The 25908-nt window shown below is 40.6% G+C and overlaps 1 protein-coding gene across 1 annotated transcript; it reads right to left on the bottom strand.

The window, feature by feature from the left end:
• Positions 1-610: 610 nt before the first annotated feature.
• On the bottom strand, positions 611-23739 carry LOC122943096 (vitellogenin-A2-like). Its single transcript, XM_044300535.1, has 35 exons — positions 23607-23739; positions 23390-23410; positions 22491-22642; positions 21769-22020; positions 20674-20838; positions 20447-20595; positions 19693-19843; positions 18838-18995; positions 18485-18644; positions 16721-16846; positions 16269-16487; positions 15207-15430; positions 15019-15116; positions 14276-14400; positions 14091-14192; positions 13882-14001; positions 13606-13795; positions 13001-13094; positions 12714-12899; positions 11794-11941; positions 11419-11638; positions 11141-11313; positions 10543-11043; positions 9926-9973; positions 9265-9393; positions 8282-8494; positions 8055-8197; positions 6946-7084; positions 6569-6704; positions 5891-6077; positions 4957-5051; positions 2349-2446; positions 1822-1981; positions 1387-1539; positions 611-878 (listed from the first exon to the last, which is right to left on the bottom strand). The coding sequence occupies exons 1-35, from the start codon at positions 23644-23646 to the stop codon at positions 775-777; spliced, it is 5379 nt and encodes a 1792-aa protein (XP_044156470.1). The 5' UTR covers positions 23647-23739; the 3' UTR covers positions 611-774.
• Between the last annotated feature and the right edge of the window lie 2169 nt (positions 23740-25908).

Below are 25908 nucleotides of genomic sequence, written 5' to 3'. Positions count from 1 at the left end.
TGGGTGGTATTTTGTGCTGCACTGTGTTATTTGGTTCTGCTGGGGAGGTATTTTGTGCTGCACTGTGGTATTTAGTTCTGCTGGGGTAGCATTTTGTGCTGCACTGTGGTATTTAGTTCTGCTGGGGTAGTATTTTGTGCTGCACTGGGTATTTAGTTCTGCTGGGGTAGTATTTTGTGCTGCACTGGGTATTTAGTTCTGCTGGGGTAGTATTTTGTGCTGCACTGTGGTATTTAGTTCTGCTGGGGTAGTATTTTGTGCTGCACTGGGTATTTAGTTCTGCTGGGGTAGTATTTTGTGCTGCACTGTGGTATTTAGTTCTGCTGGGGTAGCATTTTGTGCTGCACTGTGGTATTTAGTTCTGCTGGGGTAGTATTTTGTGCTGCACTGGGTATTTAGTTCTGCTGGGGTAGTATTTTGTGCTGCACTGGGTATTTAGTTCTGCTGGGGTAGTATTTTGTGCTGCACTGGGTATTTAGTTCTGCTGGGGTAGTATTTTGTGCTGCACTGTAGTATTGCAGATCCCACCTACTTCTGTTGGCATGCTGGGCCAGTGTTTATGGGACAGCCGGTAGCAATACCACAGCATAATAAAAATCACAGAAAATAATTTTTGTGGATGCAAATATTTATTGAAAATTTCAGGGTTTAGAACAAAGAACTATACAGTTGGCTTGAAAGTGCGATTGGCTTGATTGGGGCTGACATTACAGCTCATTCTTGTGTTACTTTCTAGGTACAAACAAGAGGGGGGCAGAGGCAGCACCATCATCTTTAATCCTCGCACTTGAGGGACTCGCAGGAACAGGAAGTGTGCGCCTCCACTTTCTCAGTGAAGTCTTCGGGCCTGTCAGTCAGCGACTCATCTTCTGCCAGATCTGTAATTGAATAACAGATAGTTATAAGCTGAAGTTTGTGCAGAGACACAGAGGGCGGGGGAGGACATGCCAAATGTGTATCCCTTGGCCTAGTAGGCCAATTGCCACCTTCAAACAGCCTATTGTCTATTGGAAGGTAAGGGACTGAGCTAATGAATTTAGTTCGTATTGTTAAGAAGCAGGTGCATTTTGTTGAGCTATTGGAGAACCAGGAGCTAAAGTCACTAATTGTGGAGCCCAGAGCTAGAACTTCCCTACCTCCACACTGGAGTAAATGGGTAAAAAGGAGATCTCATAGCTCACACAGGTCTTCAAAACTTTGCTGACTTGCATCATGGTCCCAAATCAGGACTAACCTTCTTGCAAGACCAAGGCAAACGTCTCTAAAGAACGTAATCCTTCACTGTCCCCAAGAGAGATGTGACCATGGACTGATGGCTTTGAGGTTGACACCAGACGGGTTTCCAATATAATTGTGGTCTTATATGACTCATGGATGATAACTTACCAGCAGATGTGCAGTGGAAGCCGACAGAGACAGGGGTGGTGGCTGATGGGGTACAACCTTTAGCACAGCGCAGGACTGGGTGGATGGAATAACATTTGTTTTCCTCCCTTTCTGGTTTCTCAGTCTTCACCAAAGTGTGATGAAGTTTGCAGGCTGTAAAATAAAAAGTCCATTATCTACCACATACTTTATAGGTAAATGAAGTCTAGTGTCTATATTTTTCCTTCTCTATGCTTTGGTGGAGCTTATGTGTTCCAATATCTTTACTAGTGTGATAACATCGGTGAACAGGTCACTGCCTCCCACAAAGTCAACACTCAAGTCCCCTACTGCTGTCATCATCCCTATCATTTTATCATATTGTAAGCTGGCACAGAACTGACTGAGTGGATGCCATGTTAGTGAGCATCACAAACCACTATTTATGTGTCTTACCTCCTGAGCAGGTGTCTTCAGGCAAGATCCATGAATGGCCAAAGCTTTCTTCGTTCTTTGCTACTGATCCATCAGGCATTGTGAACTCCCGTTCTGTCTCATCATCATGGCGGCCGCAGATACCACATGTCTGACCTCTCATCCATACTGCTGTGCGAAGCTACATAAAAATGCATATTGGTGGGATATCTGATAAGACAGTGACCTACAAAGCCATCAAATGACCCTGACCCCAACTACTAATGCGTAGTCTTTGTGAGAGTTCACACAAGTTTTCTTGAAATGTCGAAGCCAGATATTGCAACCCAACGTGATGATCAAAAGGAAAATTGAGGACTAACGTTCATAGCATTCAGAATATGATAACCAGTCTAAGACAATTATTACATTGTATGGTCTACTCATTGAATGGACCCCATGTTGTCCAGGTCACTATCCAACATGACCCATTTCCCCATATGTAGTTGAGGGCACCCCAGATTATTGAGTCATAAGATGTTACAGTAGTAAATGAGAGGTTCCTTTACCTCAGTTGACTTTCTGTCATAAGCTAGTTCCTCAATACCAAATTCTGGTGCAGACAGGATAAGTTTTCCATCTCTCTCATCGATATGCACAGATGGATCTGGAAGAGATTTCAGAATCATAATGTATGTGATTTTGATTTCCTGGTCAGAGGTACCGTAACTCTTTTTTTAAATTAATTAATTAGTAAATTCCAGAAGATAATATCATACACCCGTCCATACTACCCTCCATAAATGTGCTTACTTTGCTGAGCATACATGGTTTCTTAATAGGGAGAAGGGGAAAAGCTTTGGTCAGATACCTCTGGCCAGGGGCAGATTGGCAACTTAAAGTGGCCCTGTAAAAATGGCCCCATGTTGTAGGCTGGACTAAATTGATAGAAGGCAGGGCAACATAAGTAGACAGGGACAACAGAAGCAGACAGGGCATGGAATACCATAGAGCAACACAACGTACCACGGCTGCAGAATCAAAATACCACAGTACAGCTTAATTTACTGCCACCCTCTCCACTGTATTCAACTGTATCATTGTCCTTAGGATAGTAATACAGTTGAGTTCAAGAGGGTAACTGTGGCCGTTAAAGGGGTTGTCTCATCGTAGACAATGGGGAATATCGCTAGGATGTGCCCCCATTGTCTTATAGGTGCGGGTCCCAGCACTGAGACCCGCACCTATATCGGGAACGGAGCCCTGCAAGGTAGTGGCTGGAGGACTCCGGTCCGGCCACCACCAAGCCCGCTCCCCATAGAAGTGAAATGGAGTGCACCAGGCATGACCAGTCACTGCTCCCATTCACTTCTATGCAGGGGTCAAGTCCTGGGAAAAAAAGTGTGGGAACTCACCCAAGATCCACTGCAACCCCCCCCCCCCCCAAAAAAAAATAAAAAAGCACAGAAAATCTAGCATGCTGTAATTTGTGTCGCTGCGGACTAAAAAATAAATAAAAAAAATAACACTTTTAGAAAAGTTTGTCCTGGGATTTGATCTCATGACCTCTACACAGCAGAAGCAAGGCATATGCCCTCACAGCTATGAAAGCTGTCTAACTTGTTACTTAAAAAAAAAAAAAAAAATATAAGACTTCTACTGTAGGTAACTGCCCACTGTGTATGGATGTAGCAGAGCTGGGTGTGTTGGGGCAGCTGTCATGTGTATGGTTGTACACTAGGTATCAGTAGAAGTATCAGAAAAAAAAAAAAACACTTTTAGAAAAGTTTGTCCTGGGATTCAAACTCATGACCTCTACACATTACAGGCAAGGCATTTACCCTCACAGCCATAAAAGCTGTTGAGGTAGTTGCTTTAAAAAAAAAAAACTAAGACTTCTACTTATACCTAGTGTACAACCATACACATGACAGCTGCCCCAACACACCCAGCTCTGCTACATCCATACACAGTGGGCAGCTGTCATGTGTATGGTTGTACACTAGGTATCAGTAAACTAGGTATCAGTAGAAGTCTTATAAAAAAAAAAAAAAACACTTTTAGAAAAGTTTGTCCTGGGATTCGAACTCATGACCTCTACACATCAGAGGCAAGGCATTTACCCTCACAGCCATAAAAGCTGTCTAGGTAGCTGCTTAAAAAAAAATAAATAAGACTTCTACTTATACCTAGTGTACTGATACCTAGTGTACAACCATACACATGACAGCTGCCCCAACACACCCAGCTCTGCTACATCCATACACAGTGGGCAGCTGTCATGTGTATGGTTGTACACTAGGTATCAGTACACTAGGTATAAGTAGAAGTCTTATATATTTTTTTTTTTTTTTTTTTTTTAAAGCAACTACCTAGACAGCTTTCATGGCTGTGAGGGTAAATGCCTTCCTCTGATGTGTAGAGGTTGTGAGTTCGAATCCCAGGACAAACTTTTCTAAAAGACATTCTAAATGATCTCGTAGTGAAGGAGATGATGTCATTAGGGGGCGGGGCGCCATGAGAGGAGTCGCAGGCAGCGGCACCGCACAGACAGCTTCCTCTCAACTGAAGCCGCCCCTCCTCCCTTAACCTGCCCTGCACAGTGCGCTCCGTCTCCCCCTGTGAATCTGATTCAGCCGTGTTCTCCTGGCTTGAGGCTGAAAGGGAACGGCGTTCCTGCCATGAAAAAAGTGCAGGAACGCCGTTCCCATGCGTTCCCCCTCCACTCGACCCCTGCTTCTATGGGCTCGACAGAAATTTTCGCTGACCCCATAGAAAATGAATGGAGGGTGACCAGGGGTAGGACCCACACCTATAAGACAATGGGGACATATCCTAGCGATATGACCAAATTGTCTATGATGAGACGACCCCATTAAGCATCAGATCATTATGTACCTAACCTCCAGCTATCAGGAGAGCTTGGGTGGCCTCCTGGGCATCAGCCCGCTGGGAAATTTCCCTGTAGGGTCTATGGCCAATCAATCCGCCTCTGGCGACATCTTAACTCCATTTAGAAAAAAAAAAGATTAGCCATGTTGAAATCCAACCCTTTCCGACTATTATTTCCTCTGGGGGAAAATTGGGATACCACCATACACATCATATAGTGGGACAGTCCTACCGAAATTCTCAATTTTGAACTGAACTGATAAATCTTCTCTATCTATGCCTTACCTTGGCTGGGCTCATATGGGAGCTTCTCCTTTGAAATGTCGATGTTATTAACCTTAACCATTGGTTCTCCTGATTGGCTGTACATCTTAATATCACTAGAAAAAAATGAAAATGTATAAAAAAAAAGTTTATCTTGCTGCAAACTTTTTAAAAAAAATTAATGTAGGTGCCATTCAAAAGTGAATGGAACCCGAGGCAATTACATGACTTTTATCTTTTGCTCATTTCTAAAATTGCAATCATATGACTAAAGTCGTGCTACCTGCCTCTGGCTGGGAGTTGTAATCTAGCTCTGGCCTAATATCAATGTACTTCTGATACGTTTCTGCAATATACAATACAGTGCAAATATCTGTAATCCAGTGGCTCTACTATATCTAGGCACAGTGATGGTGCTCTCTTCAGTAGACACACCCTCGTTGTCTGGAGATTAATAATAAGTAGAAAAGAACTGATTGGCACTCAAAATATATGGAATCACTTGCGTAAATACAATTAAATGATTTATTCTGATATAAAATCCTCCAAAATATTCTAAAAGCATAATAAAATTAAAATAAAATCCCTAAGAAAATTGTTAAAATAAAAATGGAAAAAAAAGAAGAAAAAAGAACCATATATGGTTCTAGATGTCGCTATGGTACCATAGATAAAGGTTCCTTGGTGAGTTTGAGTAGACGTCCTCAATTATTTAGATTTTGTAAACTATTAAAATATTGGAGCGTTATTCAGGTTTGCAATTTTCACATAATACTGTAGCAGTCTTTAGTTGAAGAGAAACTTGCACGCTCTGGCTTCTGCTGGGTCCATATATTTTGAGTGCCAATCAGTTCTTTTCTACTTACTATACAATACAGCATTGCTATGAACTTCAGAATGATAACCACATCTACATTATTTGTATGATACATTGGAAATTATGGCTTCTGCTTACAATTCTCCCAGTTTGATATTAATATCTTTGTGTTCTGGGTTCTCCACGGAATTCTTGGCCATGATCAAGAACTTATTTTCTTCAGTACAGTCCTGAGCCAGAACATGATAGCAGTGTCCAGGCATTGTGTAGTTGTAGTTAATGCCATTAAATGTTTTTATCATGTTTTCAGTCATCGAACAATGTCCTAGAGGAGAAATTAAAATTATGAAGATTTAGAGTTTTGTAATATTTGTAGCCCTTTAACAATATGATGGGACCTAGAGGTGGGCAAGGTGATCTACCTATGATTGCCATGTAAACTGGAACGGTGTCAAAGGGAGCTAAGGCCAAAGGGAACTCCCAGCACTATGCTTAGATCAAAGTTAGACTGGTCCACCAGAATACCAATAGGTGCTTCTCTAGGCCCAGAGGCAATGATGGACCCCAAAGATCCGGTAGAAGACAATATACTTTTACCACTAGGGTCTGTTTCTTAGGGGATCATTTACATATAACGTAATAGACCTCATCGATGACATGACCTGTGGGTCCATTGATAGCCACCATCATTATGATGCAATTAAAAGTGGACGTGCATATGTTCTGTTCTGTTCAGATGGATCCTCATAATCATTTCCTTTGGCAGGCCAAAGGAATCCCAGTCCAGTGCTGGGTCCGAAACATAACTAAACTTACCTTTAAGTCTGTCTGCAACAAAGTTGGGAACATCAGCAAAGATATTCCAGGTTGGGACCTGCATGTCTGCAGGATGAGCATTCCAGGCAGCAGTGACGGCAGCAGGGAGATGGAGGCTTTCACGGTAGAAATAGGCCTGTATAATAGTAAACATATCTAGATTTAATGGCACATTAAAATAAAAACTCTGCTTTATTTGGGGGGGGGGGGGGGGGGGGACAGAGCCACTCTTGTTGATAGGGTTGATCTTGTATTGCAGCCATCTCAGCCCCATTCAACCTCGGTGTGCATTTCTTTATGGGTTCTAATGCAAGGAGGATCAAGAGGTCTCAAAATGACGTCTACAACAACGGCGGTCTATCTGGTGATGATTGTACCTTTGGTGTTTGCAAAACGACATTCAAGGTCCTGGGAGTGGAGAGGGACAGGACAACCTTTGCTTGTCTTGATGGGTTTCTCTGCATTTTTTCAGAAAATCCTAACATGAAGGCAGCTCCAGGGAAAACCCAACCAACTCTGAAATTATAGCCCAAATTCATGACAATGAAACATTATTTACAGATGGAATTTTTATGATTTTTTTTGCAGTTTTGTATATTTTTTGTATTCACAACATCTACGTATTATTGTTGTTTAACACACATTTATGTTACATTTATGGTAATTTGTATGAGGGTCTTAAAGATCAAGAGGAATTAAAAAATGTCCCTGTAAAATCCCTTAAAGACGACGTGTCACCAACAATTGCAGTGCAATCTGAAAGCACCATGCTGGAGACCAGGAAAAGCTGAGCAGATTGATATATATTTTTGAGGGATAAGATTTATTAAAACTTGTAATTTTTAACATTTACATCTGCAGCCCTGTAAAGTGCTATGGGTACAGGAGGGAGGGGTTATCAGTGACTGACAGCTATCTCTGTATGCACACAATGAGTCACCATTAACCCCTCCCTCCTGTACCAATGCTCTTCACAGAAGGTAGAAAAAGCAGAGCTATAAATGTATAAATTACAGGTTTTACTGAATCTTTCCCCACAAAGTTATATATCGATCTTCTCGGTTTCTCCTGCTCTTCAACATAGTGGGCTCAGATTGCATTGCATTTTTTGGTGACAGGTACTCTTTAAAATCCTTACATAAAACACAGGAGGACACTTAATCTAGAAAAATGCTTTAAAAATAGAAGCTAGCATTTGTATATTTACTACTGAATCAGTCTTGCAGAAATTCATTTCATCTTCTCACCTTCAACTTCAAAATGGGTATAGCCTTGAGGGTGAGGCTTATTTAAAGGGGTAGGGTTTAGATAAAGGGTGGGCATTACCATGCCTGGTCTTCGCATAAGCCAGCAAAATAGTGCAACTGATTCCCTACCCCTTAACTCAGACCTGGTGCATGCACTGGATTAATAATCCTTTTTGCAGATATATAGGTTTCTGATGGGTAGAGCTAAAAAAAAAAGTATATATTATATATTCGCTTACGCTCGTCCGGTAGATTTCAGTTTAGATGGGATTTTTGGCCAGGCGAATTTCAGTCTGAGTGCTGGTTGGTTGCCCCAGCGTCCTGTTTCGGCCCGTGCAGCCATCTTGTACTGTTGACAGTTCTGACCCCATTTCAGCTCAGCCTAGAGCATAATAATTATAGTGAGCAATAGATAATATGTGGAAATATTGTAACATCTATTGTCATGTTATAAAGCTTTTATTACCTGGGCTTCATGTTGGCTTTCAACTTGTGCTCTGATGCATGCTCTCCAGCGGCTCTCTCCACTGATGTCCACCATGTAGGCCTGAAGCCTAGGCTTGGATGAGTGATAATCTCCATACACAATTAACTGATAACCCTGCTTCTTGTTGTCCGCTCGAACCGCTTGAAGAGTGACCACACAGCTGGGAGATCTGTGTTCTCCAATGAACCTGGCCTGATAATCACATTGTATATTTGAGTAGTCGTTCATAATACCATAAAGGGGTTCGGCAGTCAAAGATATTGACCTGTCCTCAGGAGAGGTCATCAATATCAGATTGGCAGGGGTCCGTGTGAGCACTGCTACCACTTTAAAATTACCTACATGTTGTCACGCTTGTAGAGGTGGCAATTTTTAAGAGGAAGCAGTGCTCGCCCAAGTGTCGCTGCCTCCTCAAATAGCTGATCGGTGGGGGTGCCGGATAGGATATTATTAGTGTTGAGCAAACTTGTGTTTTAAGTTTGGCGTCTAAATTTCGGGTTTGGGTTATCGAAGAATCGCGTTATGGATTCTAAAGTCCGTTATGGTCTGTGGTAGCAGAATCCAAAACGCGATTCTTCGATAACCCGAATCCGAACTTTAGATGCCGAACTTAAAACACACGTTCGCTCAACACTAGATATGATAGGTTTTCAATACCTTTGACTGCATAACCCAGTTAAAACTTCCAGTGCTTTGCTCGACAACTTTAAAAGAACATTCCAGATCCAAAATTTTAAGAACATTCACAAATCTGCAAATTTTTTTTTTTTAAATAAACTCTACACAATTTCACAAAATATGGGACCTGGAAAAAATATATATATTTGTCCTAAAAAAAAAATTGGTCATTTTGTGTGATTAGTTAAAAATCAAAACCTTTTATTTTTACATAAGATATTCTAATTAGCAATACGTTATTTTGGTTAAACCATAACTTTTTATATTACTCCTATTATACTTACTATTGCCTGGGGTCTTCGAGCAGATTCGCTGCTGCTGCTGCTGCTGCTACTGCTGCTGCTACTGCTGCTACTACTGGAACTGGAGCTGGACTGTGAAGTGCGAATACGGCCAGACGTGGTCCTGACATGCTGAGACAGATGAAAAATGATATACTTTTAAGAAGCTGGTATTATTATATGCTGAATGCAGCTCCTTCAGCAAATCACATGAAGGTCCAAATCACATGCCTATCCACAATAAAATATAGTGCTTTTGTAATTACAGTGGGACATTACATGTTGTAAACAGGGGCGCACCACCAATGCCGCCAGGTGAGGAGATCGCCTCAGGCAGCACCAGGAAGGGGGGGCAGCTGAAGGATCATGAGCTAAAGGGAAGGGGTTAGGTTAAGAAATTGGCATTAAGGAAGGGGGGTGGCGCTGTTTCCGTTTTCGCCCCAGACAGCAGAAAGGCTAGGTGCACCACTGACTATACACATAACAAAGAAGAAACTTTGAAGCATAATCTATTTGAATTCAAATGCCGTATCTGTACACCTCTATGGTGTTTAGGCATCCTAACCTGGAGTAGTGTACAGAAAAAGTACACTGACCAACTGACCAGAGGTCTCAAGTGGTACTGCAATTTATCCAGTGTTCAACCTCATATTTAAACCCATACCTCTCTATTAGGTCTCCTGAAGCGTAGTTCAAAGATTTCACGATCATCCTTGAAAGACAACCAAGGGCACATATTAAAAGCAGGCAAATATGAATAGTATACGTTTAGTTATTTTACAATCAAAGGCTATGGACTCCTTTGGGGGCAATTATTTATATTTTATTCTTGCATTGTACTCATCCTGTGCTAAAAAAAAAGTTATTTGAATTGATTCTTATTAAAAAATGTTAGCCCTTTTCTCTGTACAGCATTGAGACATGTGACAAGCTGTCTGTTTTTACTGTGTTCTGTCAGGGGACACGTGAAGCCTGATCTCTGAACTGCTGACAGCTCATAAACACTCATTATAGCTTAATTCTTCTCTTACTGAGAGTAATATGGCTCAAATAAGTGTTTAGGAGCTGCCAGGAGCTCAGAGATAAGGACTAAGGTTCAAGTGAAAGTACGACTTACTTACAGTTAGGCTAAAACTTAACCAAAAATTCTGAAAATGTTTAATAAAGACCCATTGAAAAAAATAGTTTGGGCCCAAAATGAGTAAAATGTTTAAAAAAAATTGTTCCCGAACGTGTTCATAGCCTTTAAATGCATCACATTTTATAATAATTTAATAATACCTGCTCATAATCAATATCATCAGTGTAGTGATGGGTTCCTTGCTGCCTATGTTTGTTCTGCTGATGAGCCGTTTGCTGGTGTTTTCTATCCTTCTGTTGTTGGCTTGAGCTGCTACTGCTGCTGCTACTGCTGCTGCTGCTACTACTACTGCTCTGTTGGGGCGTATGACCTGCTCTCCTACTGCCACGGCTGCTGCTACTGCTGCTCTGTTGGTGCTTATGATCTGCTCTCCTACTGCCACTGCTGCTGCTGCTGCTGCTGCTGCTGCTACTGCTGCTGCTGCTGCTGCTACCGCTGCTGCTGCTACTACTGCTGCTCTTTGGATTGTGCCGATGATCTTTGTCATGCTGCTTTTCCCATGATTGTTGCCCTTTTTGCTGTTGCTGGTGGTGCTGTTTTGACTTCTCGTTGCTGGATGAGCTACTGCTACTTGATTGTCGTTTCTTGTTCCTTGCATCATGGTTCTTTCTTTTCTGCACATGTAAGCTATCGTTTCTGGCCTGTATCATTATAAGTGATAGAAAATCATGTAACGGATAATCGAATGACAACCATCTTGGTGAAGGAGACACACGTTCTACTCAAACTAAAAATTACCTTATACTCATCATCAATTCCAAGGATGGTCCTCAGCCTCTTCTGAACTTCAGATTCCTCAAGATGTTCACCTTCTTTCTGTTCCAGGTCAGCTAAAGCAATTATTTTTGAGGCTGCTTTGGGTCCTGCAGTTATTTCTAGTAGCACTTTTTCAATGGCTACCTCTTTCTGAGCTGTAACAGTTATTGGAGGTTACTTAACTTGGAACCTTCAGAATCAACAGGTGGTTAGAAAAGTACAGTATATTGGGGGTAGATGTTTCGGGGGGTGCCACTCACTTGGTTTCACTGTGAATTTTGCTTCATGTTGTCCTACAATCTGGTAAAGGAAGGTATTTCTGCGTCCTGCAGCGGTATGAGATTGATGTTGCATACAGAAATTAAGATTAATTTTTGGAATTTTGAAACAGAAGCGGAACAATTTAGTAGGTGAAGCCTGACGTTGTCCTGTCACTCCAGGGTAAGCATACTTCTTGGCAATGAATTCTGAAGATCCCTCCTGAAAATGAAAACATATATATTTATGATATCACTGGTGACTATTTTTATGCAAACATTTGATCAATTCACCATCTAATAATCTGCTGTAAAAGTCCTATTGGTCCTGCAGGTTAAATCATAATCACTTTTCTATGTGACACTCTTGAACCTTACCATCACACTAGCGGCTTCTGCTGAAGCCCCTTGAGACATTTCAAAATGTTTCTGCAGAATGCTCTGTTCGGCTCCCTTGGGGACAACTGGTGTCTTCTTTGCTGCTTCCAACTCTTCCACATTTCTGGACACAGCAAACACTTGAGTCCTGTAATAAAATAAAAAAATCTATTGAATATAATATTCAACTTCACATATTCTACTTGTCAAAGTAGATGTCTCATGTTGTGATGTGGACTTCAAAAAGTGTTGTCCAGTTTGTAAAATCTGTAGAGAATATGAGAGGTCTCTTGAGTGGAAAGCAGAAACAGTGGCTCACTCTGGAAGAACCTTCCTATTTTGCTGAGTAATGCTCAGTTTCCCCTGTGGTGGTACTTACAGCCATATTACAGATGATTGCAAGGGGACACTCAACAGTGGGATTTTTTGTGATCTACATATTCTCAAGCAACATTTCCAACAAGTAGGGATTGTTAAAAGTGTCCCTTAAGGGGTAGCATAGTTAAAACATGGTGATTCCAGAGAAACCTCAGCCCTTAGGTGGGGTCCTGAGCATCACTCTCTTTGGAGGATCCAGCACATTTGTGCAATATAAAGACAGCCTGTTGCTTTCAAATGTGTAATGCTTAATTTCTCCTGTGGTGGCAACTGTATAGAAATTGAACACTTACTGCGAGGTTCACCCACCGTTTACAGCTGATCACAGGGGGTGCCTGCAGCGGGACACGCTGTTATAAGCTTTTAGTGGGGAGATACTAAATAGTACAATTTGTTTAATTTTATTCATTTTTTTTATTTAATCTTTGTTAATAGTCTTGTTTTATGTTATAAAAGCTCAAGTCACAGACACTCCTTGAATTCTCTATAAATCTTTAAGCAGCAATGGAAAAAAAAAACTTCCATATTATTCTCAACACTACCTTGCGGTTATTAGGTCCCTTTCTTGCTGGCTTGGTTCAAATTCGATCTTGACATTCTTCTCTTTAGCATCAAACTTTGCAGTGAATTTCACTGGGGTGATGGCCTGAATCTTTGATTGAAATTCAATTCCGCATTGTACTAAGTGTGTGTTTATTCCCATGCTTGCCACTGTTTGCACTGAAATACTAAAATACAATAGACAGTGAACAGTTATCATTATGCGATTGGCCAATTTTCATAAACAACTTGGTTAAAATTTGTAATTATAATATCTATGTATACTTACCTGGGGGTTATATCAGCGTGGAATTGGATATTGGATTGTAAAAGCTGAGCAACACTCAGGTCACTTGATGGTGTTGGGTTTGCTTTCATATTAACTGAAAAATATAATGCAAGATATCTTCAGGATACAATAAAGTTGGAAGGTAGAAGTAATGCTAATCATTGAAGTAGTACGTTGGTATATTGTTATTTATTTTTCAATAACAGTCCAATTTTTCAATAACAGTTTCAATAGTCCAGGATATCCCAAATAGAACACCTTGGGAAGCTATGGTTCTTTGGAACTTGGTAAAGAGTTCCCCAGAAGAAAGCATCAAGAGCTGTCATCTTAAGCTTGATATTTTTTGAAGATTACGGTACATATACTTTGTTCCTTGACCAAATCAATGATCCTGATCTTACATATGCACAAAAGACCAAACCAAGATTTTAGATAAGACCAAGCTCTTTGAAAAACATCTAGCACCAAGGTGAATGGATAGAACCAGACTCAAATAAAATAAAAATAAAAAAAGTCGGGAGACACACTATTCACAAAGGCATCAGTGGTCCAAATGAACTTGATGGCATCTAATAGCATGATCCAATGAATGTAATATATCTTACGGTTAACAGCAGCATTGCCAACAGCAGCAGAGTGTATGCTCAGATCAAGAGGAAGACCCATGGAAGTAGGTTGGATTTGTCTAACTTCAGACAATAGCATGGGTTGTGCCCATTGTCCTACAAGTCCATTAAGAAGCTTCTTGATTATTCTGTTTATGATAGAATGGCGGCCAACTGGCTCTGTCATGATCTAGAAATGGAGAAAAACAAAAGTAAAAAAAAACACGCTAATTTAATATGACAAATGTTATCTAAAATAGGTACAAACGATCTTACTCTGAAAGCATTTTGGATGGTTTCCTTGGTGGCCTCATCCTGGTAGATTTCTTGACCGAATATCTTAAAATATGTTGAGAATAGAGGCATCTCGGATGGTAGATGTTTAAATCCGGTCAGCTAAAAATAAATAAAAAAATGAATAAAAGTTTAGAAAATTATTTATTGCAAAGATAATCCTAAAATCAAGAAAAAACGGTAATACTCACAGTTCTCATAACCTTAACAATGTTTTTCTTCATAGAATACTGGTTAAATGGAATGTTCTGTTTTCTGAGGACTTCTTGGAGGCCTTCGGCCCGTACACCAACCTGAAAGGAGGAGTAGATTATCAATGTAAATGTAATTAGCATATCATTTATGCCTTCAAAAAAATCCCGCAAAAAAGTCTTACCTCTAAAATATCTGTGCTTGCACCAGCCATGGTTCCGCGTATTTTGAGGATCATGGCAGTTGGCATGGTGGTGGTAGGACTGTTCATAATATAGACATTAGCAGTGGCTCCAGCCATCAGAGGGTCTATACAATAAAATACAAACATGTATTATTATTATGTTGGCTACTATACTTTACCCTTCAAAAATAAAAGGTGTCAAATTAAACATCAACTATTCTGTTTGTCAACTTTGAGGGTCTCACCATCTTTTTAAACTTCAAAGACTCCCATCTTTAAAAACAGTGAAACCTATTTCAGACCCAAAATTGCATTTATAATGGTCTCCTAAAGCTGTCGTCCTTTCAAAGAAGGGGGACAACATATATATATATATAGGATATGAGGGAATTGAAAAGCCACCACCAGATCCATCAAAGGTCATCTCTCAAAGAACTGGTCTTTTTGAGCGTTTTCATTAAATAATGCTGGAATAATTAACTCTTGTATATTTAATGACTACTGTTACTAATATTCTTTTTGTTTTTAGGCAGATGGCTGTTCTACAAAATCTAGCCCTAGTTGTGAATACCTTTCTGCGCACGTAAGTATATCAATCCATAATGTCACTGTTGGCATGATGTATGCATGGTTTCACTGGGATAGTATGACACTGACAATAGGGTTTACACTAGGGTCCGACAGCTTTACGTATAAGTAATCTTATACAGTTACTTGTGCTTCATTATGCAATAATTACTTACAATTAAACATGTCAACATTGAGAGCTCTGCTGTAGCGCATGCTCAGTTTGTCAAGCATTGGGTTCATGATTTTGATGGCGACGTTGCAAGCTTCTTTCCTAAATTAGTTTAGAAATATGTAAGCAAAATATTAGGTAAACTCATAGTCTCTATCCATGGTCCATGTCTTGTAAGACATCTCTACTTACAGCTCACGGTTTTCTGGGGCTGCAGCTTTGGTCAAGGCCTTCATGTAAGAGTAGACAAAACTAGCCAGCTGCATGTTATCGTTAGTCTCCTTCTGTGCGGCTTGGGCCATGGTGGTTACGGTGGCAGCAGATGGTCTACACTCCATGAGAACTGCAGCAGCCATCATACGGACCTCAGTGTGAGTGCTACGATTCATTAGGATGCTAAGCAGAATTTCCTCAATCTACACAGAAAAAAATATGTGCATGAAGGGTTGCCATGTATGATATTGTCTACATGTGGTCTCATATTGTAACCACCAAATGATGGACCCTAAGGAAAGAGGAAACTACAGTACCCTGAACGATTATCGAAATTAGGGTTATTCACTTTAGAAAAAAGACGACTGAGGGCAGATCTAAAATTGCTATGTATAAATATATCTGGGGTCAATACAGAGATCTCTCCCATCATCTATTTATCCCCAGGACTGTGACGAGGGGACATCATCTGCGTCTGGAGGAAAGAAGGTTTACAGTACCCTGAAAGATTATCGAAATTAGGGTTATTAACTTTAGAAAAAAGACGACTGAGGGGAGATCTAATAACTATGTATTAATATATCAGGGGTCAGTACAGAGATCTCTCCCATCATCTATTTATCCCCAGGAATGTAACTGTGATGAGAGGACATCCTCTGCGTCTGGAGGAAAGACGGTTTGTACACAAACATAGAAGAGGATTTTTTACGGTAAGAGCAGTGAGACTATGGAGCTCTCTGCCTGAGGAGGTGGTGATGGTGAGTTCACTAAAAGAGTTCAAGAGCGGCCTGGATGTATTTCTGGAGTGTAATAATATTACAGGCTATAGCTACTAGAGAGGGGTCGTTGATCCAGGGAGTTATTCTGATTGCCTGAATGGAGTTGGGAAGGAATTTTTTCCCCCTAAGTGGGGAAAATTGGCTTCTACCTCGCAGTTTTTTTTTTTTGCCTTCCTCTGGATCAACTTGCAGGATGACAGGCCGAACTGGATGGACAAAGGTCTTTTTTCGGCCTTATGTACTATGTTACTATGTTACTTACTCTCCTGACGTCATTCCTGGCTATGTTCCTGAGGGCCATCACAGCATCAACTTGAGCTCTAACTGGCAGCTGGGAGGCGGTAGAGGAAAATCCTGGCAAGAATTTCATAAGACGCTTGATGCTTGAAACTTGTCCAGCATTACCTATAGCCTTCATGGCTATGGACAGTTCTTCAGTGTGAGCCTTGTTGGCAGCTTCGGCAGCAAAATCATGGAGGAGCTGACACATGGAGAGATGAATATTTTCCATATTAGATCTTTTGTAAGGAAGTTGCAAAATAGGAACCCATCAGATGTTGACTTTCATTGTGTAATGTGAACGAGATTTATCAAAGGTCACTCATCATTGATTGGTATGTGTTTTTTTTTTTTTGCATATCTACATTTGGGGATAAAATTAGATGTATTATACTGCGGGAACAAACAACCTGATTAACCTGCTAAATCACTCACCTGAAGAGCAGATTCTGGGCATACTTGGGTGGTTGCACAGAATTTGTTGACCATTGTTCCATAGGACAACATGGCTGCCTTGAGCAGTACTGGGGAATGTTGGACTCTAGAATCCTCCACAAGTTCCTGATTTGCGAAACAAATTATTAAACAGTTAATTGGATAGTGAATACATTTTAAGTAATTCTTTCTAGTCTTATGCTTAATTACTGGAGATGTTCTTGACTATGTATCTGTCACGACCATGGTCATGGTCGTGACTCCTGTAACCGCATGCAGTTGCCTGCGGTCTAGGTCTGGTTGTCAATCACAGGTGAGGGCCGAAGTATGTTGCCTCACCTGTGGTTGCCGCTGGCAACATTGTTTATGTGGCAGCATAGCAGCCTGAGCTGTTGCGAGGCAGCTTGCTATGTTGTGCATGCGGTTGCACCTGGCAGCCTGTCTATTTAGGTGTGCTCTGTTTCTATGCACAAGGTTTATTTATGGGTGCACATCCCCTTTAAGTGGCTTTCTTCCCTTCCCTGGTGTTGGAAGGGTTAACTTCCTTCCTAGTGTGTGTGCACTGGGTGTGTCTGTGTGGGTGTGGCTACATGGGCTATTTAACCTCAGTTGAGACCTGATGTCTGGGGGGTACTCCAGCCTTGTTAGTATGCTGGAGGCACCCTCCTGGTCTCTAATACCATCTGCCAGTGAGGGCCACCCTTGTGGTCATAAAATATTATACACGATGCTTAGTTGATGTTGTTTTCCTTTTCATATTTTATGCACCTATGAATCTGGGTTCCTGTGTGTTTGTGTGTGTGCTGTGTCCATTTATGTTTGGGTGTGGACACTAGCTTGTATTGCACGGGATCCAGTCAGTGTGTCTGTAGCAGGTAGGTGTGGAAGTGCTTTTCATCCTCCTGCCATATCCATAGGCTGTTCATGTTCCTATCCCTTTTCTGCTTGGCCACTTTAGACTCCTGTTTCTCCACGTCATGGAGGAACGGGCTGTCTACCCAGCTCTTAGCTCAGGGGTCTGCGGAGGGTGAGTAGGGATCTGAGGTTCCTGAGCATGAGCCCTCCTACCTTCAAGGTTGGCTCATGTAGCTAGGAGTCAGGGTCAGATTAGGGAAGCTCTAGGAGGTCACCTGCTCCCTAATTCTATTGTCCTGGCCGAGCAGCGACTTACATCGTGTGGCATCGCACGGCTGAGGGTTTTCCCCATCCTCAGCCATGACAGTATCTTAAGTGGGTTGTCCAGCAACAGAAAAACAGGGCCAATTCCTTCAAAAAATAGCTCCACACCTGTGTGTGGTATTGTAGGTCAGCTTCTTTCACTTTAATAGAGTTGAGGTGCAATTTCAGGAACTACTTATAGAAAGGAGCACCTCTTTTTGGAAGATAGAAGCCATATTTTTTCTAACTTCCCTGACCCCCCAAATCTACATTTCATGAATGGTGATCCCTGTTAGCCATTCCATAAATCGGACTGGCTTACTGCATTGTTTCTTATTGGGATGGCTAATATGAAGTCCAGAAAAGTCCTTACACCCTATCACCCTTACGTTATCTCACATATATCCAGTTCTAATAACCTCCAGAAATATTTCCATATATTTTATGGCAGAGGGTTCCTCTATTGGACTACTATAAACTATGCAGATATTGATATTCATTGGAGCTATGAATATTACCATCACTAAATGTAAAAAGTATAGCTATGAGCTATGAATATTACCATCACAAAAGTATAGTCATATACAAAGAGAACCAAACACTCACAGCAGCAATCTGAAGAGCATTCTGGTTGGCCCGTGTATGCTGCATTGCAAGAATGATAGACATGGCGGCTTCCTGGGTGCTCTGGTTTGGAATATTACGCTTGACAACCTTAAGAGACTCAGCGGTGCCAATAAGAGGGATTGCTTTTGCTAACCATTGCCTAAAAAACACAACCATCAAATTTAATTAAAGGTATATCATGCAGCAACACACCTGGAAAGGTAGTTATAAATAGGTTGTCTGATTTAAAGAAAAAACAACATAAGACATTATTTTCTTTAACTCTTTCCCATTGATGTTGCACGTACTCATTCCTATACCATTATATAGTTACAGGGCCTGCAGGTCCTTACCAGTACATAGGTTTGTCGGAATACTGTTTTAAGATGGCCTGGATGTTATCGGGGTTCAAGTCTCGCAGGAGTTGGATCAGTTGCAAGAATTTAGCTGGAGCCTCTGTCTGTACCTCTTGCTGGTTGTTCTGTGCCAGGTGCTGTAGAGTATCTGAAACCTGCCAAAAGTACATAAAACAATATTGCTGCAACTAGTCTGGAGCTACCTTTGATCACACAGAGCAGTAGGCTCTAGATCACCCGTGATTTGGATATTACAAGACCTAGCAGTGACATCCAGGTAAATATATATACGGTTCCCATATTTGACTAGATAGTCAACACAGACTCATAGTCTCACCTATATACTTACATATTGAGGTCTATAGCTTGAGTTGTAACGTACAGTAGGTCCACCTCAAGCTCTAGGTTCATAGTCTCTACTCTGACTCTTGCTTTTGTAGCTTCAACATGACACTGACCTTTGGTTTTAGATAGCAATGGGCAGACAGCTGTTCCTTACATGACTAACCCTTCTGTCCCATTGTATTTGGGGATAGCAAGGGTATTGTGTTTGGAAGTTGAACTTGGTTGGATTGAAACCTAAGACCTCAGTGCTGTAAGGCACGACTAACTACTGAGCCACTGTGCTTTCCATGACTTTAGGTTCTAGTATAACTAATTTCCCAATGTTCTAGCTTCAACCATGACACTAGGTTTTCACCAATGAATCTAGACACCAACCTCATCATGGCCATGTGCTTCTGGTAACCTATGACACCTGGTTCATAACCTCATCAGCGACAATACTAGGTCAAAATTAACCCTAGTGATTACATTTCCTTAACAACATATGACTTTCCCTTTGCGCCTTACCTGAGCTTCTATGTTCTTGGCCTTGAACAAATGAAGTGGCATCTGGTAAACTTCAGAGCCAAATCGGTATTTCAGTCCTCCGCGGTTTTCTAGTTGCACACGTGGCTCAGTCACCCTGCTGGACTTGATCTCTTTCAAGGTGAGTACTTGTCTGGAAATAAATAAAAAAAAGTGTTGGTCATGTGTAGTACAGATCTTTTTTCTGCAGAAGTTCTTGGTGTCATCTAATGTCATTGTATGGCTGGTCGACTATAAAAATAAAGTATATTATGTTAACAAAGTCACAAAGGGGATCATTTATTAAACAGAAACACACCTATATTAGGAGTATCTCTGGCACAGAGTGTGGCACAAAGGTCCTTTGCACCGCAATATGCAACTTTTGCCCGCTCACGCGAGGTCTAAAAAAGTGGGCGTCTCATTTATCATTTTCTACATTTTCTTTCTCTGTTTTAGGTGTAGAAAATGGTCTAAGTGTAAGACAGCTATGAAGCAGTCTTACATTTAGAAGTGGTGGTGGATATGCCCAAGTTATGTAGAGGCCGGCACCTCTACATAACTTTGGTGGATCCATCGCCAGCGCAGGGCCTTATTAAGACCAACATCTAAAATGCTGGTCTTAATAAATGTGCCCCAAAGTGCCAACAAATTTTGTATTGTGTTCATGAATTAACTACTTTCCTTGACTTTGTTTTTAATTGAAGATCAAGTTATTTATATATTGTTCCTTAATGTACTCTAGTATATATTGTACCTGACTTCCGATACAGCAGCTCCATAAAGTTCATAGAAAGGTGAGTACTGGAAGACTTCTTTGGCCTTAACTTCCTCAATGACTGCTCCTTGGGCCTTATTCTTAATTCTGTATGTGCATGTAAGCATTCCACGCAAGTTCTGGGATTTCTGAAGACAGTGAGAATGATTGAGTATTTCGAATGGCCTCTAATCCTTGCATTAACTTGCATATGAATTCTCATTTACCTGCTGGCATTCTCTGCAAGGTTCAAGGAAGGTCATTCCGAATCTCTTTACTGCACGATCCTCACATTTGTCAAGGTCCCGAGATTTAATAACGATGTAGGTATTGGACTTCTTGTCCTCTTCTTGGATCATATATCTAGTTGGACAATTTCCAGAGATACAGTTCTATTTGAAGGAATCAAGAATTAGCAGATATAGGGGAGAATATATAGGTTGACATTTTGGGCCCAGAGAGGTATGGTGCTAAGAATTTATTATTTAACTTATGCCAACCCTTTCAGGGTAGTCTCAGGGCTGGACTAAGGTTGGATGAGGCTCCTCGACACCTCTAGGACCCCCTATTACAGTTGAATATAGCAGGGGGGTCATACATGCATGTAACTCTCTCCACTGGTTGTTAAATGGATAGGGAAACCAACAATTTTTTTTACACTTCAAAATGAGTGAGCCACATGAAAAGGTGACCACCACTTCTAGGCTGGATAGGATCTTGCAATGACCAGAAAGGAGGATAGGTGATGAAAGCCCCTTAGGTCCCCATGCTGGTGGAGGCCCCAGATCAAATGCACCATTTGCCCTCCCAATAGTCCTGCCCTGGTTAGACTTGCTCAACCCAAAGGCATATGAGGTATTTTCCACCAACCTACTTTTTTACATATTAATTTTATGCACTTATATAGCGCTACGTATCTAAGGTTATAAGTAAAATCTTTTATTATGTTTTCTTCCCTGTCTATTGATGTCACCTAACCCTTAATATTGGCTTAAAGATTAAAGCAAAACTCTACTTTTGAAAACTTTGCAAAAATTCACACCTGACATTTACAGAAAATGCTGAGTAACTTTTTTTAGTACTTTACTTATGCTGTAATACAATTGACTGACTTAAAGTTTTCACCATACTTAATTTCTAAAGCGAAAACTGGAGAAAAAAAAGTTGCCGTTCTCAAGGGCAATCAAGAGAATTATCATGGTGGCTATGTATATGAATGAAGAAATAGACTTGAAATAAATGTCAGTTGATACAAAACCAGTGATCGAACTATGAAACAGAAAGATGAGAAGATAGATAATAAGGAATATAGCTGTACAAACCTCTTCTATGTCATAAACATTCTGGGACGTTCTAACATTGACTTGAATTAAATTGAGGACTCCTCGAATGAGGTTGACCGTTGTACTTGAGACATCCTCTGCAGCAAACACATCACCAACCCGGCCATCATGGTATTCAAACTTAAAGGGATGTTTCATCTGTTCCGCTATGGCTTGTGTAAGTTTAGTGGATCGAGTGAAAGGATCTCTTGGCCACTGGCCATTATATTCCTTGATGTCAACTTTTTGGACCTGGAAAGAAACCACAGTTAAATACAAGTCCACAAGTTTCTGTTTTCTAATGAATAATCTACTTTTTATTCTCCCTCTTTGCACTAGAAATTAATACTGTAGGATGAATGTGTATAAGGAGCCAAGGAGCAGTAAGAGCTTGTATTTCTTATATCAACTGGACTGTGCTGTCAACATAGACTGTGCTTTGGAAGCAAGTGGTGATGGATAGGTCTAGTCTACTGCAATCAACTTAATGAATAAATTAGGGAGTGGTATATCTGGACATATTTAATGGATATAACATGTAGAAAAACCGTCAACATGACCCAAGTCAGCCATTCAAAATGTTTTTCACAAGACAGTTTTGATATGATGTTGGTCATAGAGTTCAGGATATTACTATATGGTTTTTGATATGAAAGATATTAAAATGGGGAAAAATTAGGTTCCTATACATCCACCACTAGATCCCATTTCACCATTATTACCTTCAGGATGAATGTTCTCTGAGCAAAGCCACTGATCTCAGCCTCGAAGTTAAACTTAAGTCCAGCCTTTGACAAGCCTTTATCTGGCATGCCACTCAAGGTAATTCCTTCATAGTTGTAGACATAGGTCTTGGATGGGTTTAAAAGTTGTTCTATAAATACAGGACAGAATATGTTTTAGGAACATGGTCACAGGTGATAAGTTTGTTACGGTATTCTGGTCAGTAAGTAACCATTCTTAAAGGGGCTGTCTGTTTTAGAAAACCCATTTTGAAGCCTTTTCTTTAGGGCTGTCTGGTTTAATAGAGATGGGATCCCTTAGTCAAGATGTCCGTACATTTTCTAGAGAACAGTTACAGCGTCTTCTTGCTTTTGAGAACCAAATACATTCATAGATCACAAGGACACCCCAGTGATTATTATGGGACCTGTGTTCTGTTTCCCCTGTGGGGGCGCTGCAGGGAAACTAAACACTTGCTGCTGGTTCTTCCACAGAATACAGCTGATCACTGAGGTCCCCAGCAGAAGGACACTCTATGATCAGCTGTCATCAAGGAAACCTTCTAAACTGAGGCATACCTTGAAAATCCAGAGCCCCAATGCAAAATCTGTAACAGGGCCGCCCACCTACCATGTGTGTTCAATAATCCTGCTGCCTTTTTATTTGGCAGAGGGGTATATGGAAACCCTCAGTTTCCAGGACCTGTTAGCAACCACTACCTCTGCATCCCTTATAGCTGTGCCCCTGCTTCTAATAAAAAGGGTTTGTGCAAATATAGAACCATACCTGTAATGCTGTATGTGTATTTTTGCTTGGGGAATGGCAAGACACAATTCTAACGATACACCAAAAAACATAAAATACAAATTCAATTTTTTTTTAAATGAAAAATACTTACCGTTTTGTGATCTTTCACTACCTGTAAAATCGGGGATAAAATGGAGAAATATTTCTTAAGCATATGATTTTATGAACATCTATTATATGCAATACATTCACTAGAAATGCTATCAAAGTAAAATACATTTATATCTATTCTTTAATGAAAATTAGATAATTAGAAATGTTATATGTAAAACAATGTATATATTCTATAAGACGTAGCAGCCACCCACCCGCTAGTGCAAGCAGTAGTGCTAGGATGATTCCCCTCATGATGATGGTGAATACCAAACCTCCAACAACGAGGGGTATTTATACCCAAATGTTCTGGGGCACGTTATCTTGGAAACGATCACCACTGGTAAATGATCAACTTTCCTCCGGTGATTCCAAGTTTTGTTTATGAGGGTCGTTCATAGTAATATAATATATAACTGTGATCCAAAAGATGGAAATTATATTCTAATAGAAGAGAAAAGAGACTTTTATACAGATCTTAATGAAAGTATATTGTCATTTTTTTTTTATTACGATTTTATTATTTAGTATTTCTATTGATCATCATACAGATGGTTAATCATTGGGCAGGTCAGGATAACTTTGTTTGCTCTTGGTCACAGTGACCGAAAACATTGCATCTAATCTCACTGATAAGAATTTTTAAAAATTATATTGCCAAAATTAGATTCCAAAATACATAGTAACATAATTTATAAGGCCAAAAAAAAAAGACATTTGTCCATCCAGTTCGGCCTGTTATCCTGCAAGTTGATCCAGAGGAAGGCAAAAAAGGTGCGGTAGAAGCCAATTTCCCCCCTTAAGGGGGAAAAAAATCCTTCCCGACTCCAATCAGGCAATCAGAATAACTCCCTGGATCAACGACCCCTCTCTAGTAGCTATTGCCTGTAATATTATTACACTCCAGAAATACATCCAGGCCCCTCTTGGACTCTTTTATTGTACTCACCATCACCATCTCCTCAGGCAGAGAGCTCCATAGCCTCACTCTTTCAAATTTCAATTTGAATTCCCTCTATTTCTAAAAACAGACATTTTGTATTCTGGATCTAATAAGAATGCAATGTATCAATCCATTAGCACCTTGGTACTTTATGAATACTGCTTACAACTTTCCTTGCACTTTGAATATCGGTAAAGATAGGTGATATTTTACAAATAATTTTTTTTGACAAATTCTACCATTTCCAGTCCCTAGCTACAATCTTCACACAGACCATTTTAGCCCTTGTTTTTGTCAAAAATGTTGATATGATTTTTTTAAACAAAATCCACTAATTTACTCATGACTCAATGACCAAGGAGATAGTGTGATGACTTCTACGAGCCAGGATGGAGATGCTCCTTTTCTAGCGGCCTCAAGACCAGTGATGGTCAGTTCGCAGTGTTCGCCAGCGAATTGCCATCTTTAGTAAGGTAGACTCACCCGTCCGGCGATGCACAGGTAAGCCCCTACCTGTGCCTGTGCCGCGAGCCGGTCTGAAATCAAATGCGGTCACTGGGAGCAGGCAGTTCCGAGAACAGCCCGATGAAGGCCCCCGGTGACTGTTCTCGGAACTGCCTGCTCCCGGTGACCGCATTTGATTTCAGACCGGCTCCCGACACAGGCACAAGGTAAGGGCTTACCTGTGCATCGCAGGACGGGTGAGTCTACATTACTAAAGAAGGCAGCCCACATGTGTTCGCTGGCGAACACTGCGAACTGACCATCACTGCTCAAGACATCCTCGAATATATGATTGATAAACATGAAAATGGCTGCACACTATTATACATACAAACAATAGAGCTACGAAATGGGGATCATTCTAAATAAAAGTGGTATCATGCCTACTATAAATGAGTCAATGGAAGCTCTTACCGCACATATCTGATAAAACGTGTGTTGAATATATGGACGGTCACGCCACTGAATTGCCAACCTATAGTTACCAATTACAAATCTTTTCCTGTTTGAGGTCCTTTTTTTCATAAAACATAACATTTAATGTATATTTATTAAAACCTATTTTTTTATCACCCAAAAACCTAACAAAATTAAAAATAAAAGTGACTATTTGAATAGCTTTTTTTGCTATAATATCTATGACTGCTATGAGAGATCCACAGGGATATTATCTCCATATCCCCATTAGTCTCTGTGCTGTGGCAATACTCATTATACTACTAATATACCGTAGTATATATCAATATTTGGCTGCTAGTGCTGCAACAAAGTTTCCCTCTTTTATTATATAGTTGCCCTCAGCACATTTGTAGTCTATAACAGACTATATGATATAATTATTTGCTCTGTTCTATCCTATTAAACTTGATCATATAATTGTGACTATCTGTCCCTCACAGCTGTGTTTCCTTTCTCATACATTTATTGCCATAGGCGGCCAGGGTGTCTGCATTTCTGCATTTCACCCCACCGCTCTCCTTCACTCATTTGGTCACTTGTATTAAAATCACTATATTCGCAGCCCCCCCCCCCCCCCCCAACATGTTTCACCGCTTACAGCGGCGTCCTCA

Source organism: Bufo gargarizans, chromosome 7 (assembly GCF_014858855.1).
Source record: "Bufo gargarizans isolate SCDJY-AF-19 chromosome 7, ASM1485885v1, whole genome shotgun sequence".
Lineage (NCBI taxonomy): Eukaryota > Metazoa > Chordata > Amphibia > Anura > Bufonidae > Bufo > Bufo gargarizans.
Note: the sequence above shows the minus strand (reverse complement) of the source record. Positions and strands in the feature narration are given on the sequence as shown.

What these genes read in the sequence shown, in the direction of transcription:
- LOC122943096 (XM_044300535.1), bottom strand. Translation starts at nt 23,646, where the DNA reads ATGAGGGGAATCATCCTAGCACTACTGCTTGCACTAGCGG. An exon ending in GAATTGATGATGAGTATAAG is followed by an intron (nt 11,044 to 11,140) that starts GTAATTTTTAGT and finishes ATAATGATACAG; the next exon opens with GCCAGAAACGATAGCTTACA. An exon ending in CCCATATGAGCCCAGCCAAG is followed by an intron (nt 2,447 to 4,956) that starts GTAAGGCATAGA and finishes AATCTCTTCCAG; the next exon opens with ATCCATCTGTGCATATCGAT.